Source organism: Eschrichtius robustus, chromosome 4 (assembly GCF_028021215.1).
Source record: "Eschrichtius robustus isolate mEscRob2 chromosome 4, mEscRob2.pri, whole genome shotgun sequence".
NCBI lineage: Eukaryota > Metazoa > Chordata > Mammalia > Artiodactyla > Eschrichtiidae > Eschrichtius > Eschrichtius robustus.
In genome coordinates, this window is record NC_090827.1 from 109,399,989 (window position 1) to 109,417,999 (window position 18,011).

Sequence of the window (18,011 nt, forward strand, 5' to 3'; positions counted from 1 at the left end):
TTAACTGGAAAGTTTAGTCCCTTCACTTTGATTGTGATTATTGGTAAATATTTAGACTATTTCTACTACCTTATTCTGTGCTTTTTATTTTTTATTTTTCTATAATTTTTCTATGTTTCTTCCCCTCCACACTCTCTTTACCCCATTTTGTTATTTTATCTTCTGCTAGTTCGGAAGTTTTACTCACTTTTTAAGATTCTTTTAAGTTGTTAATATAGAAATTTCAATATGAATATTTAACTTAAACTCTAAAGTTAATAAATATCTTTGCCTTCATCTTGGAAAATACAAGGGCATTAAAATACTCTCATAGATCCTGTCCTGACATGTATACATTTTTTTTCAGGATTTTTGTTTTATCTTGATTTTTCAACCACATTGCTTTTATTATTACTGTGAAGACAATGCTTGTTGATTTATTCACTAATTTCCCATTTTCTTTACCTATCATTATGTGTTGCATCTAGGATTTTCTGAGAACCTTCCTTCTCTTTATATTTTTTAGAAATTCCTTAAGTGAGAATCTTTCGGTTGTAAATGCTCCCAATGTTTGTGTGAAAGATAGTTTCACTGGATATAAATTACTAGTTTGATGACTATTTTCTTTTAGCCTTTTGAAGATGTCATTCCATTTCTGGCTTTCATTTGTGCCCCTAAAAAACCTGTTACTTTAATTACTGTTCCTTTTTATTTAAAAAAAATTTTTTTTAAATTATTATTTATTTATTTATTTATTTATTTTTGGCTGTGTTGGGTCTTCGTTTCTGTGTGAGGGCTTTCTCTAGTTGCGGCAAGCGGGGGCCACTCTTCATCGTGGTGCGCGGGCCTCTCACTATCGCAGCCCCTCTTGTTGCGGAGCACAGGCTCCAGACGCGCAGACTCAGTAGTTGTGGCTCATGGGCCTAGTTGCTCCGCGGCATGTGGGATCCTCCCAGACCAGGGCTCGAACCCATGTCCCCTGCATTGGCAGGCAGATTCTCAACCACTGCGCCACCAGGGAAGCCCTACTGTTCCTTTTTAGACAATCTGCACTTTCTCTCTAGCTGTTTTAAAGATCATCTTTGTTTTTTTTGTTCCCAATTATACACCTGGATTTTAATTTCATATTATCTTGTGTGGGATTCATTGGGCTTCCTGAATCATTGTTGTCTTTCATCAAATCTTGAAAATTCTCAGCTCTCTCTTTGAATATTGCTTTTCTCCTTTTAAACACAATTTGGTCCTCCTCCCTCTATCCTCCATCGTCTCTTAACCATTCCTTTATGTCTTCCATTTTTTTCGGTTTCTGTGCTATACTCCAAGTAGTTTCTTTGCCTGTATATTCATGAATTATCTCTGTATTTAACTGTATTTAATTTAACTCTGTATTCAACTATATTTGATGTTAAGTTTAAACTGTTTGTTCAGTTTCTAATTTTAACTATTCTTTATTTCTACAAGTTCCATGTAGTACTTTTAACACGCTGTGTATCAGTTCTAATAGTCTATTGTCCTTTTGTTATATTTTCAATTCCCTAGATTTCTAAACTTATTAAACATACCTATTTTATATTCTGAATCTGGTAATTTGTGTCCCGATTCTGCAGAATGTTGTTTCTGCTAACTCCTACCTTCTTCATAGTGACTTATTTCTTCATTGATGATCTTTTATATGTTCATGTTGCTTGGAACTTTTTCTGTGGAATTTTTTTGAGGCTGAGTTTAAAGGATGTTCTCCTAGAAGAATTTGTGTTTGCTCTGACAGGGACTTAGGGGCATTACCAACAGGGAATTCTTGAAATTAAATTTCGATTGAAGTTTTTTGAGGTCCTACAGGTAGTGTAAATTTCAGTCCCAAGTGTGAATAAGTACAGCTTAGTGATTAGGAATTCTTAGGAGAGACTTTCTTTTTTCTCTTCCATCCAGAGTCAAGGCTGAGACAGGCAGGTTTTCTTCTGCAGGGTAGGGTATTTCCTAGTTTACCTACAAGTGAGTTTACACTTCAAGGGTCCCAGCTCCGAGGCTGAGTCTCTAACCCAATGCTCCAGCACCATGCATTACCTCCCATCTCCAGCAACCTTGAGGCCCATTGAAACCCAGCTCTTGGCATTAGGAATTACGGGTGACCCCAGAGCAAACACTATTTCAAGCCCTCACCCTTGTGGAGTCTTGCTTTCCTGTTGTTTCCTGTCTCTGGGTTTTCCTCCTCATCTTATTTCTATTTCAGTCATGATTTAAAACATGTTTTAAATATTTTATTCATCACTCTTAAGTGTTCTCTACTGGGAGAAGTTTTCTGCACATCTACTCTGCTAGAGAGAATAGAAGTCCCTGTTAAGGTTTTTAATAAAAATTGATTAATAAAAAAAGTAAATGAAATGTAGAACACAATGTTTATTTGGTTTTTTTATATATATCTATATCTGCAAATAGGCATATCATTACCCTGTTCCTAAATTACTAAATTAATGACTTACTAGCAGCAATTACTCTCTGTACTATCCACTCACCAAAGACAGTTATGGGTTACCTTGTCCACTTAAGAATAGCCCATTCAGCGTACAGTTCTGTTCATGTGAGATTGCAATAGGTATGGTGCTTTGCAGGCAGAGAATGATGCATGAGTATTTAATGGCCTGGTATGGATGTGCTTTATGGGGATGGCCTACATGCTATACATACTTAAAGCTTGGAAATAATTTTTGCTTAATTTGAATTTAATGATGCTTACAGCATTAAATATAATACTGAGTAGTTATCTTGGTATAATAGAACGTGCACGAGTTCTAAGTCAGAGGCCTAGGTTCAAATTCTAGCAGAGTTATAGAGAATACATAATGTAAACATGTTTGTATAAGACATTGTGAAAGTGTAGAGCATCTTCCAAATTTTAGTTTTCCAGCAGCCAATGTAATGTCAGGGGCACAGTAAGCACTCAATAATTAATTGCTCCCTGAAAGAATGGACTAAGGATTATTATCCTCACTGGTACCTCCAGACTTTTCTAAAGAAAGTAAGCCTCATGGCACTAAAGGAGTTTCAATCATTACTTTAATCATTAATGATCTTGATCTAGTTACTATCCTAGGTACTATGAAATATGGTAATTAAGAGGGCGATATACTGAAACTTTAAAACCTTTTTAGCACCAACACCGATTGGCTGTGAAATACTTACTGCTGTTGCCTGTGGATTGTTGGGGTGAGTGTTAAGGAGCTCCTGAGGAGGATTTAAAGGCTTGAGATAACGAGTAATGAAGACGGTTTTCCCACTAATGTCAACCACTCTTGTCAGGCACTGACGATTTGGAAACTTTAAGGCACATTCAGCTTGAAACTTCTCAGTTGCTTGAAGCAATTTCTCATCTTCCTGAGAATCAAACTTCAAAAATAAAGACTCCATGGAGTTTGTATATCATTACAGGAGATACAGTAGAACCTGTTCAGATCCCACAGTCAACGTGAACTCAATGTGTGCTTCAGGAAGTATGATTTAGTGACCCCCTTACAAAATTGTCAGGCCCCAGTGTTCCTGAAGCTTTATTTAATTATATTTATAATTTAAAAATTATATGGATTCATTAAACACTTAAAATATATTCACCAGCATTGAAAGAAAGTAGTCAACAGGCAAGCAGCCATATGGAAATTATTGGATGAATAAAGCAACATATAAAAATTAAACTATGATGTACTACTTCTGATTGATGAGACCAAGCAATAGTTTTATGTGTATTTTGATGTTGGTTTTAGAGGGGAGAGGGCTCAGAAATCAAACATCTCAAATGCAAAGGTAAAGCAACTCATGTTAAAAGGACAACAAATTTACAAGTATATATGGATGTGTTAAAAAGTTTTAAATCCATAACCAACGTACTAAATAATAGTAATGGGTCTCAAGGTAAAGGGAAGCAGAACTCGAAACGTCAAATGTATAGTAGTTATTTTAAGTGGTTCTCTGATCCAAGATAAGCCAATTCCCAGACTTTTTAAAGTAACTCAAAGCAGCTGAAACAGAACAGATTTCAATTGTCTCTGGACCTAGGGTGTCATTTTTCCTTCAAGCCATTGCTGAAACGTAGCATGGAAAAGAGCAGATATTTAAATGTTTCTACAAGATTTTTGTTGTTTAGTATAAAAATTTATGTATCGTTGCTTACGTTTCAAAGGATTTTAAGACAAACTCAAAATTTTATTAGAAAATCAATTTTTAGGTAAGATTTACATTCTAGGCAGTGCTTGAAAGTTTTGTTTGTTTGTTTTCGAGGAGGGAAATACATCTAGATGTCCCCTTCATACTCTGCTTTACTTATTTTAGCATTTAAAACTGCTGATATATTTGTTTACTCTGTCTCCCTCATAGAGTAAGATTCTTGAAGTCAGGGGTTTTGTTTTGATCTAGTTTTTTACCTTCAGTATCAAGGATACTACACACATAGTACATAGTACATAGTAGGCACATGGTAAGTGTTTAACGAATGTTGTTGAATGAATGAATGAGAGCACAGAGAACATCCCGTTATTTTTTTATGACTTTTAATAGGATCTAGAATACTGAATTGTTCTTGGCTTCTCTTATATTGGAGCTGGACTGTGGCTCCTGTTTCTAATTTGATTGCTGTATCCTCAGAAATTGAGGTAGCGGTTGTGGTGGATAGATAGGATGGAGGCATTTCCAAAAGCCTGTATATTCTTCATAGGATGTGCCCTGACATCTGAATCCTAACATTATCATCATCGTCGTCGTTATAACCACCTACTCAGCACAGTGCCAAGACATGGTAGCTACCGAATAGGTGGTATGATGAAGACATAAATAAATGAAAAAGGTGAGCTCACAGGACTTTGGTATGGATGTATGCAGACTCTAGGGTATAAATAATTGTAACTTTAGAAAGATTGAGAATTATGAAACAAGGGTGGTGTGAAGAAAAGCGCCCTTTTGAATTCATCCCTGTTTCTTTTAAACTCATTAATTTACAGATGCATCCAATTATTTGAAAGACGTTTGCTGAAAGTCTAAAGGGTTCTAGGCAGTCTGGATAAATGTATATGAAACAGACCCCTCAAGAAACTTCTAGTCTGGAGGAGAACATTAATAAGCAATCAGGTTCTTGAAACACTTGACCAGAGATCCTGTAGGGATAGACACCGTATGCTATGGAAGCATTAAAGAGAGGCAGCTATAGACAGTGTCCAGAAAGAACAGTAAAAATCTTGAATCAGTACTGACTACTTCCAAATTGAAAAAAGTATGTGTAAAACTTTTTCTGCCACTTGGACCTGGATGTTCTGCTGTGTATTTTGACTCTGTAGTTAGTGCTTCTTGGGAGCAGGGCCCATGTTTCAGTCATTTTGTGTTCTTCTCTGCACTGAGCATGCATAATGTAAGCATTTAATAGGTATCTATTAATGATCATTAATACTTGTTTAGACCACAAGGATGCCATTTAATGGATTGAAACCGTAATTTAAGGGTAGTATGCCATGTCGGTAATCTAAGAAGTGCCAAGCAAAAGCTAAATACTAAAAGGATTTGGGTTGTTTATTATGAAACAAATAAAGGTGGAACTGACAAATTCACAATTAGATTCAACATGAAATTTGGAAGATTCTTAACTGGCTCAATTCTTTAACTTCTAGGTTAATGTAAATATTTACAGAAAACTGAATGGGTTTATTTTCCCTTTGAATACCTACACTGTGGCAGCTCCACTGACCAGAAATAATTGTCCCAGCCACACTGCTTATGTAAGAAGCAGCTCATGGATTTTATGGACGTGGAAACAGTGGAGGTAGCTCCCCGTATGCAGGTGACATTGACATGTGACTTCCTGATTCAGAGCTAAATAAGAAACTTTCTGACAAAATGAAATGGGCCAAAAGACAAAGGTAGTTATTCTTCATGAACTGCAGACATCTGTAGTTCATTGCCAAGGGATCACACATACATTGGGACCCAGCAGCTTCCTTAAGGTGGCAGAGGACAGAAGCAGGTAATTAATGCCTAATAACTATTGGCTGATGAATAGTAAAACAAAATGCTTGGTACCTTTTTAAGCATGTCACTCATCTATCAGAAGCAAGAAAGAAAAAAGAAAAGGAATAAAAGGAAGACTTCGTAAACAGATATAATCTATTTTTAAAAACTTTTGTTTTTATCGAGACAGAGTAAAGTAGGGGGTGTTAAGAGTTTCAGGAGTTGCTACTGATTTTTTAGACAGTTCCATGAGTAAATATCTTTAAAAAATCATATGGAATGGTTCAGTATGGGATGATGGTGGAGGGAAGACTCCAATGGGCTAATCCTGGCAGTTGCTGTTCAGTGGAAAAACAATTCCAGGTTGTGGTCCCTACTATTTAGGGCAAGAGCTTCTCTCTCCTTTCTGCCACTGTGTGTTTAGGACGCCAGGATCCTGTCAGTGTACAAGTCTTCCTTATCAAGGAGCAGCAGAGTCTGCCTTCCAGAGGCGTTTTCTTACGCCCTCATTTTGGAGGTCTGAGAGAAATGCCACATACAGCCACAGCGGGGCAGTAAAAAGCCACCGAAGGCAGCAGCTGACAGCCTAGATATCTCATTTTAAGGAAGGAAGGCCATAGGACCCTTAAAACTCCTGCAGTAGGAGGTCAGTGCCTGGGAAGAAGGCCAAGTGCAAAGGCACCTCTGGTTTTCAGCTTTTCAGCTTTTCAGCCCCAGTCACAGACTGCTCTCCCGTGGTTTGGAAGCTCATCTCCAGGTGGAGTACTAACTGCTTTTGCTTCTGTTAATACATAGAACTAGCAAAATCGTCTTTTCTCTGGGAGCATTTTTCTGTGTAAACATGCTTTTTGACTTTCTCTTGAATTTGTACATGAAGAAAAGCATTCTGAACGTGTTTCCCTTCCTAGAAATATTTTGAAATGTATATATTCTAACATGTTTTTTGGAGAACATATTTGTCACAGCTTTAGTGACAAAGGCTAGCATATAAGGTTAATTTGAATTTCATAGATTTGTTTTTCCAACAGTCCTTCATGTTTTCCTGTAAATGCCTTGCAAATAGGAAATAGTGATAGTATTTTTCTCTGTGACCCAAACTGTAATAGTGAAAAAGAAACAGGAATGTGCTCATTTTTTTTCATCTCTGTCTGAGTCTTAATTACAGTGGATAAAGAGTCAGCATAATAATTTGGGCAGTATAGCTTAGTAGTTAACAATTTGGAATTTTTACCTGCTTTTTTAGGCAGCTATATTCCCAGTGCCTAAAAAATGCCTGTCACACAGAAGATGCTCAGTAAATATTTGTTGAATATATATGATTTAAAGTCAGACAGATGTTTAATTGTTAGCGCTGCCATTTACTTCCCCGGGGTGAACTTGGACAGTTCAGCCCCATTTTCCTCATCTCCTAGTTGAAGACCCACCATACAAGACAACTGTGAGTATTCAGAGAGAGGACACATGTCAATGTCTGACAGAGTGCTCAGGACAGAGTGACAACTCAGCACATGTTGTTGGTGGTTGTCATTACTGTATTAGTTTATAATAATAAGAGGTCATGATCAATCTTTCTCCCAAGTCTGATAAGGGCAGTATGCATCAATGCTGCACAAGTATGTTACATTAAGAAAGTATCTCCCAATTCTGAAGGTTGGGAAGCAGTTGCTAACAAATAGAAGTTCTAGAAATTCTTTTTCTCTAGAGCTGTGCAAAATTAGAGTACTTGTGCGTATACTTACTTGTTTCTGTCCGAAGGCACTGAAGTAAATTGTGGTGACCCCTGAAGGTCACCTGGTTTTATGATCCTATGAATTGATTCAATATACAACGTGACCAGGGACTTGAGGTCAGATTTAGAAATGCATTTCGGCACGCTTGCCAGTAAGTGTCAAGATAATAAAGCAATCTGCTTTTCTACTTTCATATTTCATTTTCTACCCAATGAGAAAATTCTTCTAAAAGTAGAGCATGTTTATATTTGTTTTGCTTTGCTAAAAGTTTAAATTGCTTATTGACCTAATTATTGACTCAATGAAGTACAAACCCACACAGCTGTTCTCTAACCTTCATTCTGTCCAAACCGAAAGAGTAATGAATGGATACTGAAGTAAGGAAACCTCTCCTTGTGCCATTCAGTACAACTTTATAAAAGCATGGCCTAGCAAGCATTTCTCAGGTTCCGTCTGCGTCAGACATGCGATTCCAGAGAGTACGCAGTTACCTTTTCTCGAACCGACTCCCCGGGAACCAGCTGAGGCTCCAAGGTAATGAACAGGGTGATGTAGGAGCCTTCACTCAGGCTTCGGACAGCGTCAAAACCCCGCTCAATAATCACACTTCGCTCCTTACTGTAGCCCAGAAGAACTGGGGGAATATTGATTTTAAATGTCCCATCAATCTGTGAAGAAAATACAATTCTGTAAACATCCTGGTGATTTTCCAACAGAAGTTCAAATGTAAGTGTCAACTCATCATCATCTGATGAATTCAGTAAAAACTGCTCAGACTGTATTCAGGGCCCACCCCGTCTCTCCAGGCTTGTCTCCTTAAGCTGTCACAGCAAGGGCTCTCTCTTTCCCTGCCTTCTTTGCTTGGTTCAGTAGAACATGTGCTAGTTATGCAAGTTGATTCCAATACTAGGGTGCCTGTGTTCAAATCCTGGATTAAACTCGAAGTGACTCAGCTTGTGCATTTGTAAAAAGGAGATAATAATAGTATCTACTTTGTAGGGTAATTATGTATGCTGAATGGATTAATAGATGTAAAACACTAAGAAAAATGCCTGTCCTGTGATAAGTGCTCAATAAGTGTTAGCTGGCAGCCAGTCCCCTTTTCTGGGATGCCTCAGCTTCCCATCTCCACCTTTTAGAATTTTAATCATTTTTCAAGGCTCAGGTCAGATGTTATCTCCTTCGTGATTTGTTTTATCTCCACCAGCCTTACATACAACTTGCTTCTTTCATTTATTGCATTGACACATTCTGCCAGACTTCACTGTTGTGTGCATATTTATCATGTTCTTTTAGATAATTGTTCTTTGCAAATAGAATCTGTATTGTGCTCTTTTTTGTATCACCTGTCTCCAGTATATCGCAGTGTTTTGTATACACAGGAGGTGCTCAATAAATGTAGGCTGAACGAATTACAAGCCTCTTACATAAAATGACCTAAATTATGTAGAGGTTCAAAAAGGCAGAAGTTTTTACTCCTTTGTAGTCAAAGCAACAGTAAGTTTATGGAAGACTGTCTAGTACTACAAAACTACTCAGGGCTAGACTTTGAAATTCACAGATTTTCAAAGAATCCAATCTTTATTTCAGTGAATATGCCCTCTAGAGAGGAATGAAGGAAGCTCTTATTTATTTTCCTCTTTACATTGGTGGAGTTCCCCCAAAGCCTTTACCCAGGCAGATGAGAGGGTACAAGGAGAAGAAGAGTATAAATACAGCGCCGTATAAAGTACAGCTGAAATAACTGGGGACATATGGTCTGTAGAATAGATAGATGAGCCAGGAGGGAATGGACACTGTCTCCAAATAGTTGAAGTGTAAGAATTTAAGACAGAGTCTCTCACCCTGGGCACTGTTGATGTTTGGGGCCGGAGAACTCTTTGTTACGGAGGGCTGTCCTGTGCATTGTAGGGTGTTTGCAGCATTCCTGCCTCAATACACTAGATACCAGTTGCACCCCTACTAATGTCTCCAGATATTGTCAAATGTCCCCTGTCGGTTCATTTAAGACCGTGAGCTTTGGAATCAGACAAAACTTTTAAAATGACAAATGTGATAAAATCATTCTCAAAAGCAATATTGAGATGTATAAACTCAAAAGTTGAATAGGTCTCTCTACTTTTACCAATCTCCTTCTTCAAGGATAAGCCAATGTAAAATGTTGGAAGTTGGTAAAAGTTGAATCCCAGATCTGCTGTAAACTTTGGGATTTGAGTAGTTACTTACCCTTCTAGGCTTCCGTTTTTTCATCTATAAAATGGGGATCATAATGTCTATTGAGCTGTTGTGAGGTTTAATTAAGGTGACATATAAACTAGCTAGAAATGGTATATATCAATAATATGCACCTGATAAATATAGTTATTCCTATTATTATTACCGAATTAGGAGTCTCCTTGTTTTGTGTAGCTCCAAACCAGGACCTAGGAATGGGGGTCCCAGGGAGGAATTTAGCTTATGGCACAGATTAAAGAAGAAATTTATGACAGAGATATTGGAAAGAGAGCAAGCTACCTTATGAGGTAGTGAGGTCCCTACTTCTAGAGAGTATGGGTATTACTAGGATATAGTAAAGGAGATTCATTTATCAAGAAGGAGTTTGGAGTAATTACTTCTGAGTACCCTTCCAAATGTGATGTCAAATAACATGGGCAGTTTGATTTGCAAAATGATGTGCTCTTTAAAATTTTTTTCATTTCAAATCTATTCGAAGTGGGAAATGTAAAATTTTTGGCACACATATAGCTGCAGCATCACCTGTAGACAGTCCCTTTGGTCTAGGGAGGATTGCAATTCCAAATGATTCTTGAAATTCCAACCAATCCAAGCCTCTCACACCTGAGTTTTGTTCTTGGCCTTGCTTGAGACTGTGACCCAGGCGGCATTTGCTCTATGTGGTCATCACATGTGGATTTAAACTGTTTCCTCTGTAGCTGTGTGAGATTAACACAGTCTTTGGCTCAAAGCCTCCTGTTGCTATGGATTTAATACTGGGATATTAAAGCCATTTCAGAATCTTTAACTGTCTCAGATTAGCGCTACTATGCCATTCAAGAATTGTTAACCTAATGGATCCCCTTAAGCAAAACTGTTAAACTCTGAAGAATGGTATTTTAGTTGAGCAAGTCTCTACCAACCATTTTTCATTTTTGAAATACTGAGGACTCTGGAAACATTAAAGCATTTGATTAAAATGGGCCATCAACTGACCTGGTTGTTTTCTTCAAGTTATTTTCAGGCATCTATCCATTCCACTTTTGTCATTTTTGACAAGTTTCTACTTTGTCCTACCTTCTTCACTTTCATTTAAAAGTTAAAAAATTCTCAGATCGGCAAAGTTGTACATTAACTACTAACTGTAAGGAAGATAGATGTTTTAATAAGTCATGCAAATATGACAGAAGATCAATGGCTTTATATAGTGATTTTTATCTTTCCAATAGTGGCCTTGCACATAGGTTCTCTCAGTGTTAAGGGTATACTTCCACAAAAAAACCTTTAACAGGAAAAATGGATAGAGCAGTTCCCTATTCCTGTGAAATTCTTACTTTTGATGCTTACCCTTGCCTGGAAATATATCGTGCTAAATGGAATTTTCACACATCCCAACCAGTGTCTCTCAATACGGGTGTGGATTCCACTTCCTCTTTCACGGTCGTCCTAAAGGAGGGGCGGGAAGTAATAATTGTTTAACAACTCCGGATAGGAAGTAGGAAAGCAGCAGGATTTTAGCTGAAAGCACGGTAGGTTTAGGTTAAGCAGATCTAAGTCACATTCTGGTTAAGACACTTAATAGCTCTGTGACCCTAGGAAAGTCATTGAACTTCTCCGAACCTCAGTTTCTTCATCAATAAATTAGGGATTTAACAATCTACTTTGTAGGGGTATTTTAAAATTAAGACAATGTATAAAAATCTCCTAGTACAATTCCTGGATCATAGCAGACAGTCAAGTTGAAAATAAAAAAGCTGGTTCTCTTCCTCCCTTCTTTCTTTCCCCATTTATACAGGTCAGGTTTCAAACATTCCAAATTTTGGGATTGATGGGGCTCAGGGCAGGCTGCCCCCAAATATGCCAAAGTGGCATATGGATTACTTTGAATTCAAGTTACTTGAAAAGCAGCTGGTGCAAGAACACTCTGACCCTCCTTTGTCTGCAGAAAGCAGGAAATAAATCTCCTGTGTGAAAGGTGCCCTCCCTGCACCTGGGGGGAGAGAGAGAGGCATCCTTATCACCAGAGACAGGGAATCCAGGGCTGAGGAGGCTGTACAAACAAACCTTGTTATTTCTTTACTAATTTACCCAAAACCAAACATCTATGTCTTGTCAATTCTTCACAAATTTATTGTTTCTTTGTCTAAAAGGTGTAAAAGCTGTCTGTTTTGGTCACTTCCTAGATCGTGTATCTATGAGACCTTTGTACATAACAAAATTAAAAGTTGTTTATTTTTCCCCTGTTAATCTGTCTTGTGTCAATTTAATTATTAGACCAGCCAAAAGAACACACAAGCTTAAGGGGAAATTTTCTCCTCCCTGACAGGACTTACACGATGGGTAGAGGATAGGAAAATGAATACAGACATCTTTCTCAAAAACGTGAACTTACCTCTAAGACATCATATAGAACTTCATCAAAAATGTTGATGAACACGTCATCTTTCACTGACTGCAAATTGGTGGTGCTGTAATCCCCATTGGGGGCCCTGCAAATGGGCACCCATGATCAGGGAGCATGAAAAGAGCAAAAGAGAAATAATGAGTACTAAAATGTCCAAACTGGAAAAATACCTGAATATGAGCATAGATAGGAGGACTAATGGCAGTTGTCTCATTTAAAGGATTTCTCTAGCACAGAGACCCTATAACGTAGTACCTATACTCAAATGGCAAGGCAATAGACTGCAGGCTCCGTGCAGACAGACAAACCCTTTTGCTGGCTTGTCCTGGTGAGTCTCACATCATCTCCCAACCATGGTGAGCTTTGCAGGGAGCCAGCTGGCCAGGGCTGAGCTGGCTCAGCGGACGGGCTACATACAAGGTCTCCAGCTGATATTGGTGCTGGTATGTGGACTTCCTAAGCAACTGGGCTCTGGAAGGTGCTTCTCTGTCAGACCATTCCCTGGTCATAAACCTCCTATTGTTATGTGGCTGGTTGGATGGTCCCTGCTTCCCACTCACTTTCCCCACAGATAAGTAAAGCAAGGGAGGGGTGAGGTTCATCTCCTATAACACCACCTGCTCTGAGTCCAGCCAGGCCTGGCCCAAGCAGGCCTCTCCATGGCATGGCTCGAGACCAGGCTACTGCATCTATTTTGCTGAGCATTTGCCTTTAACTTTTCTCATTCTTTTTGCTTGTACTATGTATAAGAGTGGTATCTGTTTCTCCCTTCTGACGTAACTAGTTCTAACCCTTGCTCAGTCTCTAATTTACTATTTGGCATTAAGCAAGTCACTTCCATCTTTAGGTTTTAGTTTATTTTCTATAAAAGTAGAGCACTAGACTAGATAATTTCTGGGTTGCTTCAAGATCTGAAATAATGAGTCTTTTAAATATGTAAAATCATTTCATCAAAAATTTTAAATGCCTATGTATTTCTGACGAGGGAGAAAGCTTAATTTATGGGAACTAGGGAGCTTCAAAATTACTTAAAGCTTCCAGAGTTGGGGAGATGGGGAAGAAAAGCAAAGCAGTGTAGGGGCTGTGGGACTGAGGGACTGGGAAGCTTGGGCTGTAAGAAGCCAGAGCCTGGAGAGTAGTGGGGTGTCCCAACAATGAACCCAAGTTTCAGAAGTTAGATATTTTCCCATTTTATTCTTGACTGGAGTCACTTGTAGAATGAGGAAAATATGCTTACCTAAATGGAAGTTCGAGTTCTTCATTCCAGCTGGGGTTTGGACCTTCAGCTGTAGTTGTATGGCAAATTGTTCGCTGAAATGAAACTTCTACAAAAGGACGTACTAAAACCTTAAAATCAAGAGCAAAGAGTCTGTAACAGTTAGTAGAATTATTTCGATCCTAACAGAGGTAAAATATGTTTCTAAATAGTGTGTTTCCAAAGAAAACTAGGCAGAAAACAGACTATGAACTTTCTAGGCAATTCTTAAAAATAGAAGGGGCAAGATTCTAAGTGGAGATCCAGCACTGGGGTATTTCACCTGGCCGAGGGGGTAGTCAGCACTGGGGGTTGGGCTTTGTGTGGCTGGGGAAGCAGCATGCTTTTCGCTGAAAGTCCTTGAAGATCTCGATGGCTGCTGGAATTTGCTAGGAGAGAAAATGTATGAAAGAAATAAATGACATGCAAAGTCGAATTATATACTTTGCAGACGGTTTCTCCAAAGCTGTATGGTGTTGGTGGCTATGGTGACAGACATACTCTCTAAGCTTGTTGATGCTTCAGAAGTCTTTTTGCATGCTCTGGTCCTCCTCAGTCACCTAGTGATTACGAGAGCCTTCCCAACTTTCATCCATAGGCGTGCATGTCTGGCTGGAAGAGAGGAAAGGGACCTCTTCTCTCTGCTCTCTCATGGGTGCCTTTTCCCCCGTAACTGAGAAGCTCAATCCCTCTCAGGTAGCAGAATCCTGAGCTTCCTAACCAGCCTGCCCTGCCTCCATCCAATTCTGGTCCTTTCCCACTGTATTTTCTTTGAACATGCGCTCTCCAGTAAGCATGAGCTACATATCCCAGGTAAGACATCTCTCTCTGGGCCTGCCAAGCATCCATGGGAAAGGTGGTCAGGGATTCCTAGCTTGAGTTAGGATCTATGAGTCTTGCCCTCTTTCCCTTTTGAGCTGCCATTCTTAAGGGAAGAAATGAAGGTCATGTCCAGAGATCCTCTCCCAGATACCTTCCCCCTCATCCCAACAACCCACTTGCATATTTGTTTTTCAGTTTTTTAAAATAAATTTATTTATTTTATTTATTTATTTTTGGCTGCATTGGGTCTTTGTTGCTGAGTGTGGGCTTTCTCTAGTTGCGGGGCGCGGGGGCTACTCTTTGTTACGGTACACGGGCTTCTCATTGCAGTGGCTTCTCTTGTTGCAGAGCACGGGCTCTGGGCGCGCAGGCTTCAGTAGTTGTGCCTCGCGGGCTTAGTTGCTCTGCGGCATGTGGAATCTTCCAGGACCAGGGCTCGAACCCGTGTCCCCTGCATTGGCAGGCGGATTCTTAACCACTGTGCCACCAGGGAAGCCCCTGCCTATTTGTTTTTAATTTTATGGTTTGCCAAGTATTTCACATTCATTTGCTTAGCAAAGTACAAATTGTCTTTTTCCACCAGACTGTTTTACCTTTTCACAGAAAGGGTTTCAGACAAACTATCAGGCAATGAACGTAGAACATTTAACACAACAGCTGCCAGAGAAAACCTTTTCCTGTTTGGAACACTGTCAATTACATTATTACACAAACACTTGTTAAGTACCTACTATATTTTAGGCCCTGTGTTAGACACTGGGGCTGCAAAGGCAAATAAGATAAACTTCGGCTCAAACTAGATAAACAAATAATCACAATATAGTGGGATATATGTTAGATTAGAGGGGTGGGCATGGGCCATAAGAGTGCAGAGAAGGAGTTGAAAAATCCTATTTAGTTTATTTGCAAGGGTAGAAGGTTAAGATTTGCGTGGGTTTAGTGCAAGAGTTGATATTTGAACTGACTTGATGAATTTACACTGAAATGTATAACATATAGGATCAACTATGCTTCCCTGTAATTATTTGAATGAAATGGTTTAACTCTTAAAAAACTTCATGGAAACCAAAAATAAGAGAAACACCTATATATCTTTTTTTAAAAAAACAGCTTTTCACCCCACAGTTAAGCTTTAATGCAGTCAAGATGAATGTTGGGCTGTGGCTTAAGGAAGCAATGCTATGGCACAGATTCAAGAACTTAAATGGACATTTACATATAACAAAACACTGAGAATAGCTGGTGATGATCAGATGTTCTGTAATGGGTGGAAGAGTTAGTCAGCAGAAAAATAAAGTAGGGTAAACTAATAGGGGGTGGATAATTTAAAGGGAAGACCCTAGGGGCAAAAGATGCCAGAGGCTAGCGGGGTGTGCTTCTGTGATCAGAGAGCTGGATGACCTTGGGCAAGCCACTTATGCTCCCTTCATTTCCATTTTCCCTTTTGTAAAATGGAGACAGTAATAGTAGTGAGAAGTTAAGTGAAATAATATAAATGAAAGTGCCTAGCATAGTGCCTAGAACACGGTGAATGTACACTAAATTACAGTTTCCCTCGTTACACTGACAAGGGCACCAGCAAAGAGAAGTAATTCTTGGTCCTTCCATCTCTGTTCTCTAAGGGGATAAGAAACTTTGGCTCACCTTACCTATGGGGAGGGGTTTCCCCATTGCCCCGATGTAATGAAATACAGTAGACATAATTCACTTCTCTGAGCAGATAAAAGAGAAGTCACAGTTTTGTGCTCAAACACATGTTTCAGAATCTAGAATATACACCTTTTGGTATCTGCCCAGCTCTCACCCACTTTTCTGAGAACTGTCCCCCATCTTCAGGACAGGTCCTTGTGACCAGCCTCTCTGACTGTAGGTGACTAGACATGGATCAACACCTGACCCAAGTTAGGACCTTCAGATTCACTCCTGGGAAGCTGACACCTGGTGGGTGGTACCTTGACAGGATGGACCACTTCCATCACACAGAGAAGAATGAAGCAAACCCACAAAGGGAAGCAAGCAAGAGAGACAATGGGGCCTCTGAAAAAGCCATTTTAATCTTTACTGTCTACCATGCAGTTTACTGTACCTCTTGTTCTTGAGTTCTATGAGATATTCCCAGTAAATCCCCTTTTTACCCTAAACTGACTGACTTGGTTCTGTTACTTGCAACCAATAGGGCCCTGACTTCATCAAGAACTCTCTTCCTCCCCACTATCCCTGCCCTCGGCCCCCACAGAGTAACAACTATGTTAAAAACGAGAGTGAACATGCTCTAAAGCGGTTGGATCCTGCACATTCCATCCCAGGGCTGTTCGGAGGGCTCTCACCTTGTCGTTGGCTTCCTCACTGGAATGTCATAAGCCCGGATAATGTTCACCAGCAGCTTTATGTCTCCATCGGACAGGTTTTGGGCTGTCACCTTCTTCCGACCTTTTCTCCTTGGCCTCAGTGGTCGTTTTTGTTCTGCCAGCTTGAAAAGGCTCAGGCCCAAAATGCTAATGATTACAGAACAAGATTAGGATGCTAGGGAAAAGAAAGATCTGGAAAGTCTTGAGACAACTTCCCAAACGCTGCCCCAAGGTCCCTCACAAGCCCCTGAAAAACTCCTTGTCTTTTCAAGAAGTTCTCCCAAGATGGGGGAGAGCCCACTGTGTAGATTATTAACATTCATTTTAGCTGTTGCCAATCAGAGGGTGAAACTCATGTTCTGGTCCCTCCCTGCACTTCCTGCTGGCTCTCTGCCTTGCTTATCCACCAGCCCCTCAAACGTGGCCTGTGCTCTCCTACTGTCCGCTTTCCCTCATGCCAGTCCTGCACGCTGAATGCCTCCTTCCACCTTCCTCCTCATCCACCCACTCGGTTGCAGTTTTACCACTTTTCAGGGCCACTATTTCCCCTTCCCCAGAGGCCCAGCCGCATCAGCCCGAAGGGGGGCTCCCTCTCCTGGGTCCCTGCAGCACTCATTAGCCTGCTGCATTCACATGGCAGCTGATGTTCACAGCCTTCTCAGGCCCTTCCAGGGATACCTCACTCTCTGGAGTTAGGCAAAACTAGGTGTGAATCCTGCTCACCTTGGGCAAATTATTTCACCTCTTGGAGTCTCTGTTTCATCATCTGCAAAATGGAAATACCTACCTCTTGGGGTTGTTGAGAGGATTTTGTGAGGAGGTGTGTACAGAGCACCCTGGCACTGGTCTAGCATTAGATGCCCTAACGTAGTGACTGTTGGGGCAATGGCAATGATTATGATGCCAGTGATTATATTGGAGAAAGGAGGGGATGGAGACAGGAGGAAGGGAGGGGGAGGCGGGGCAGGGGGATCCCTCTCTCACATCTCTCTACCTCTCACTGAGATGACCTCCATTAACACTTCCTGGAAGATGAAAGCGACACGGTGAATCACGAGGGAGAAAGGGCCATGGAGAAAATAACTTAATTCTGCCCCAGAGACTAAACAGAAACACAACTGTGACTTGTATCAGGAAGCTGACGTTGATGACTATGCCCAAGAGCCACAGAACAAAGCCAGCGGCGCAGAGCCGGCCTCGGGCCGGCAACCCTCACGCTGCTCTGCTTCCCTGTGAGTATCAGAGCTGCCCAGGCGGCCTGCTGGACCCGAGCCCTCTTT

General features: G+C 40.1%; 1 protein-coding gene across 8 annotated transcripts in view; it reads right to left on the minus strand.

Moving 5' to 3' along the window:
- CC2D2A (coiled-coil and C2 domain containing 2A) overlaps positions 1 to 18,011 on the minus strand; it is a 133,538-nt gene that overhangs the window by 14,975 nt on the left and 100,552 nt on the right. For all 8 annotated transcript variants that reach the window (XM_068543200.1, XM_068543204.1, XM_068543199.1 and 5 more), the window contains 7 exons: positions 16,711 to 16,878; positions 13,845 to 13,950; positions 13,544 to 13,653; positions 12,295 to 12,391; positions 11,250 to 11,348; positions 8,180 to 8,356; positions 3,157 to 3,360 (listed from right to left, as the gene is read on the minus strand). In XM_068543200.1, coding sequence (XP_068399301.1) covers positions 3,157 to 3,360; positions 8,180 to 8,356; positions 11,250 to 11,348; positions 12,295 to 12,391; positions 13,544 to 13,653; positions 13,845 to 13,950; positions 16,711 to 16,878 — 961 coding nt within the window. The remainder of the gene's footprint in view (positions 1 to 3,156; positions 3,361 to 8,179; positions 8,357 to 11,249; positions 11,349 to 12,294; positions 12,392 to 13,543; positions 13,654 to 13,844; positions 13,951 to 16,710; positions 16,879 to 18,011) is intronic.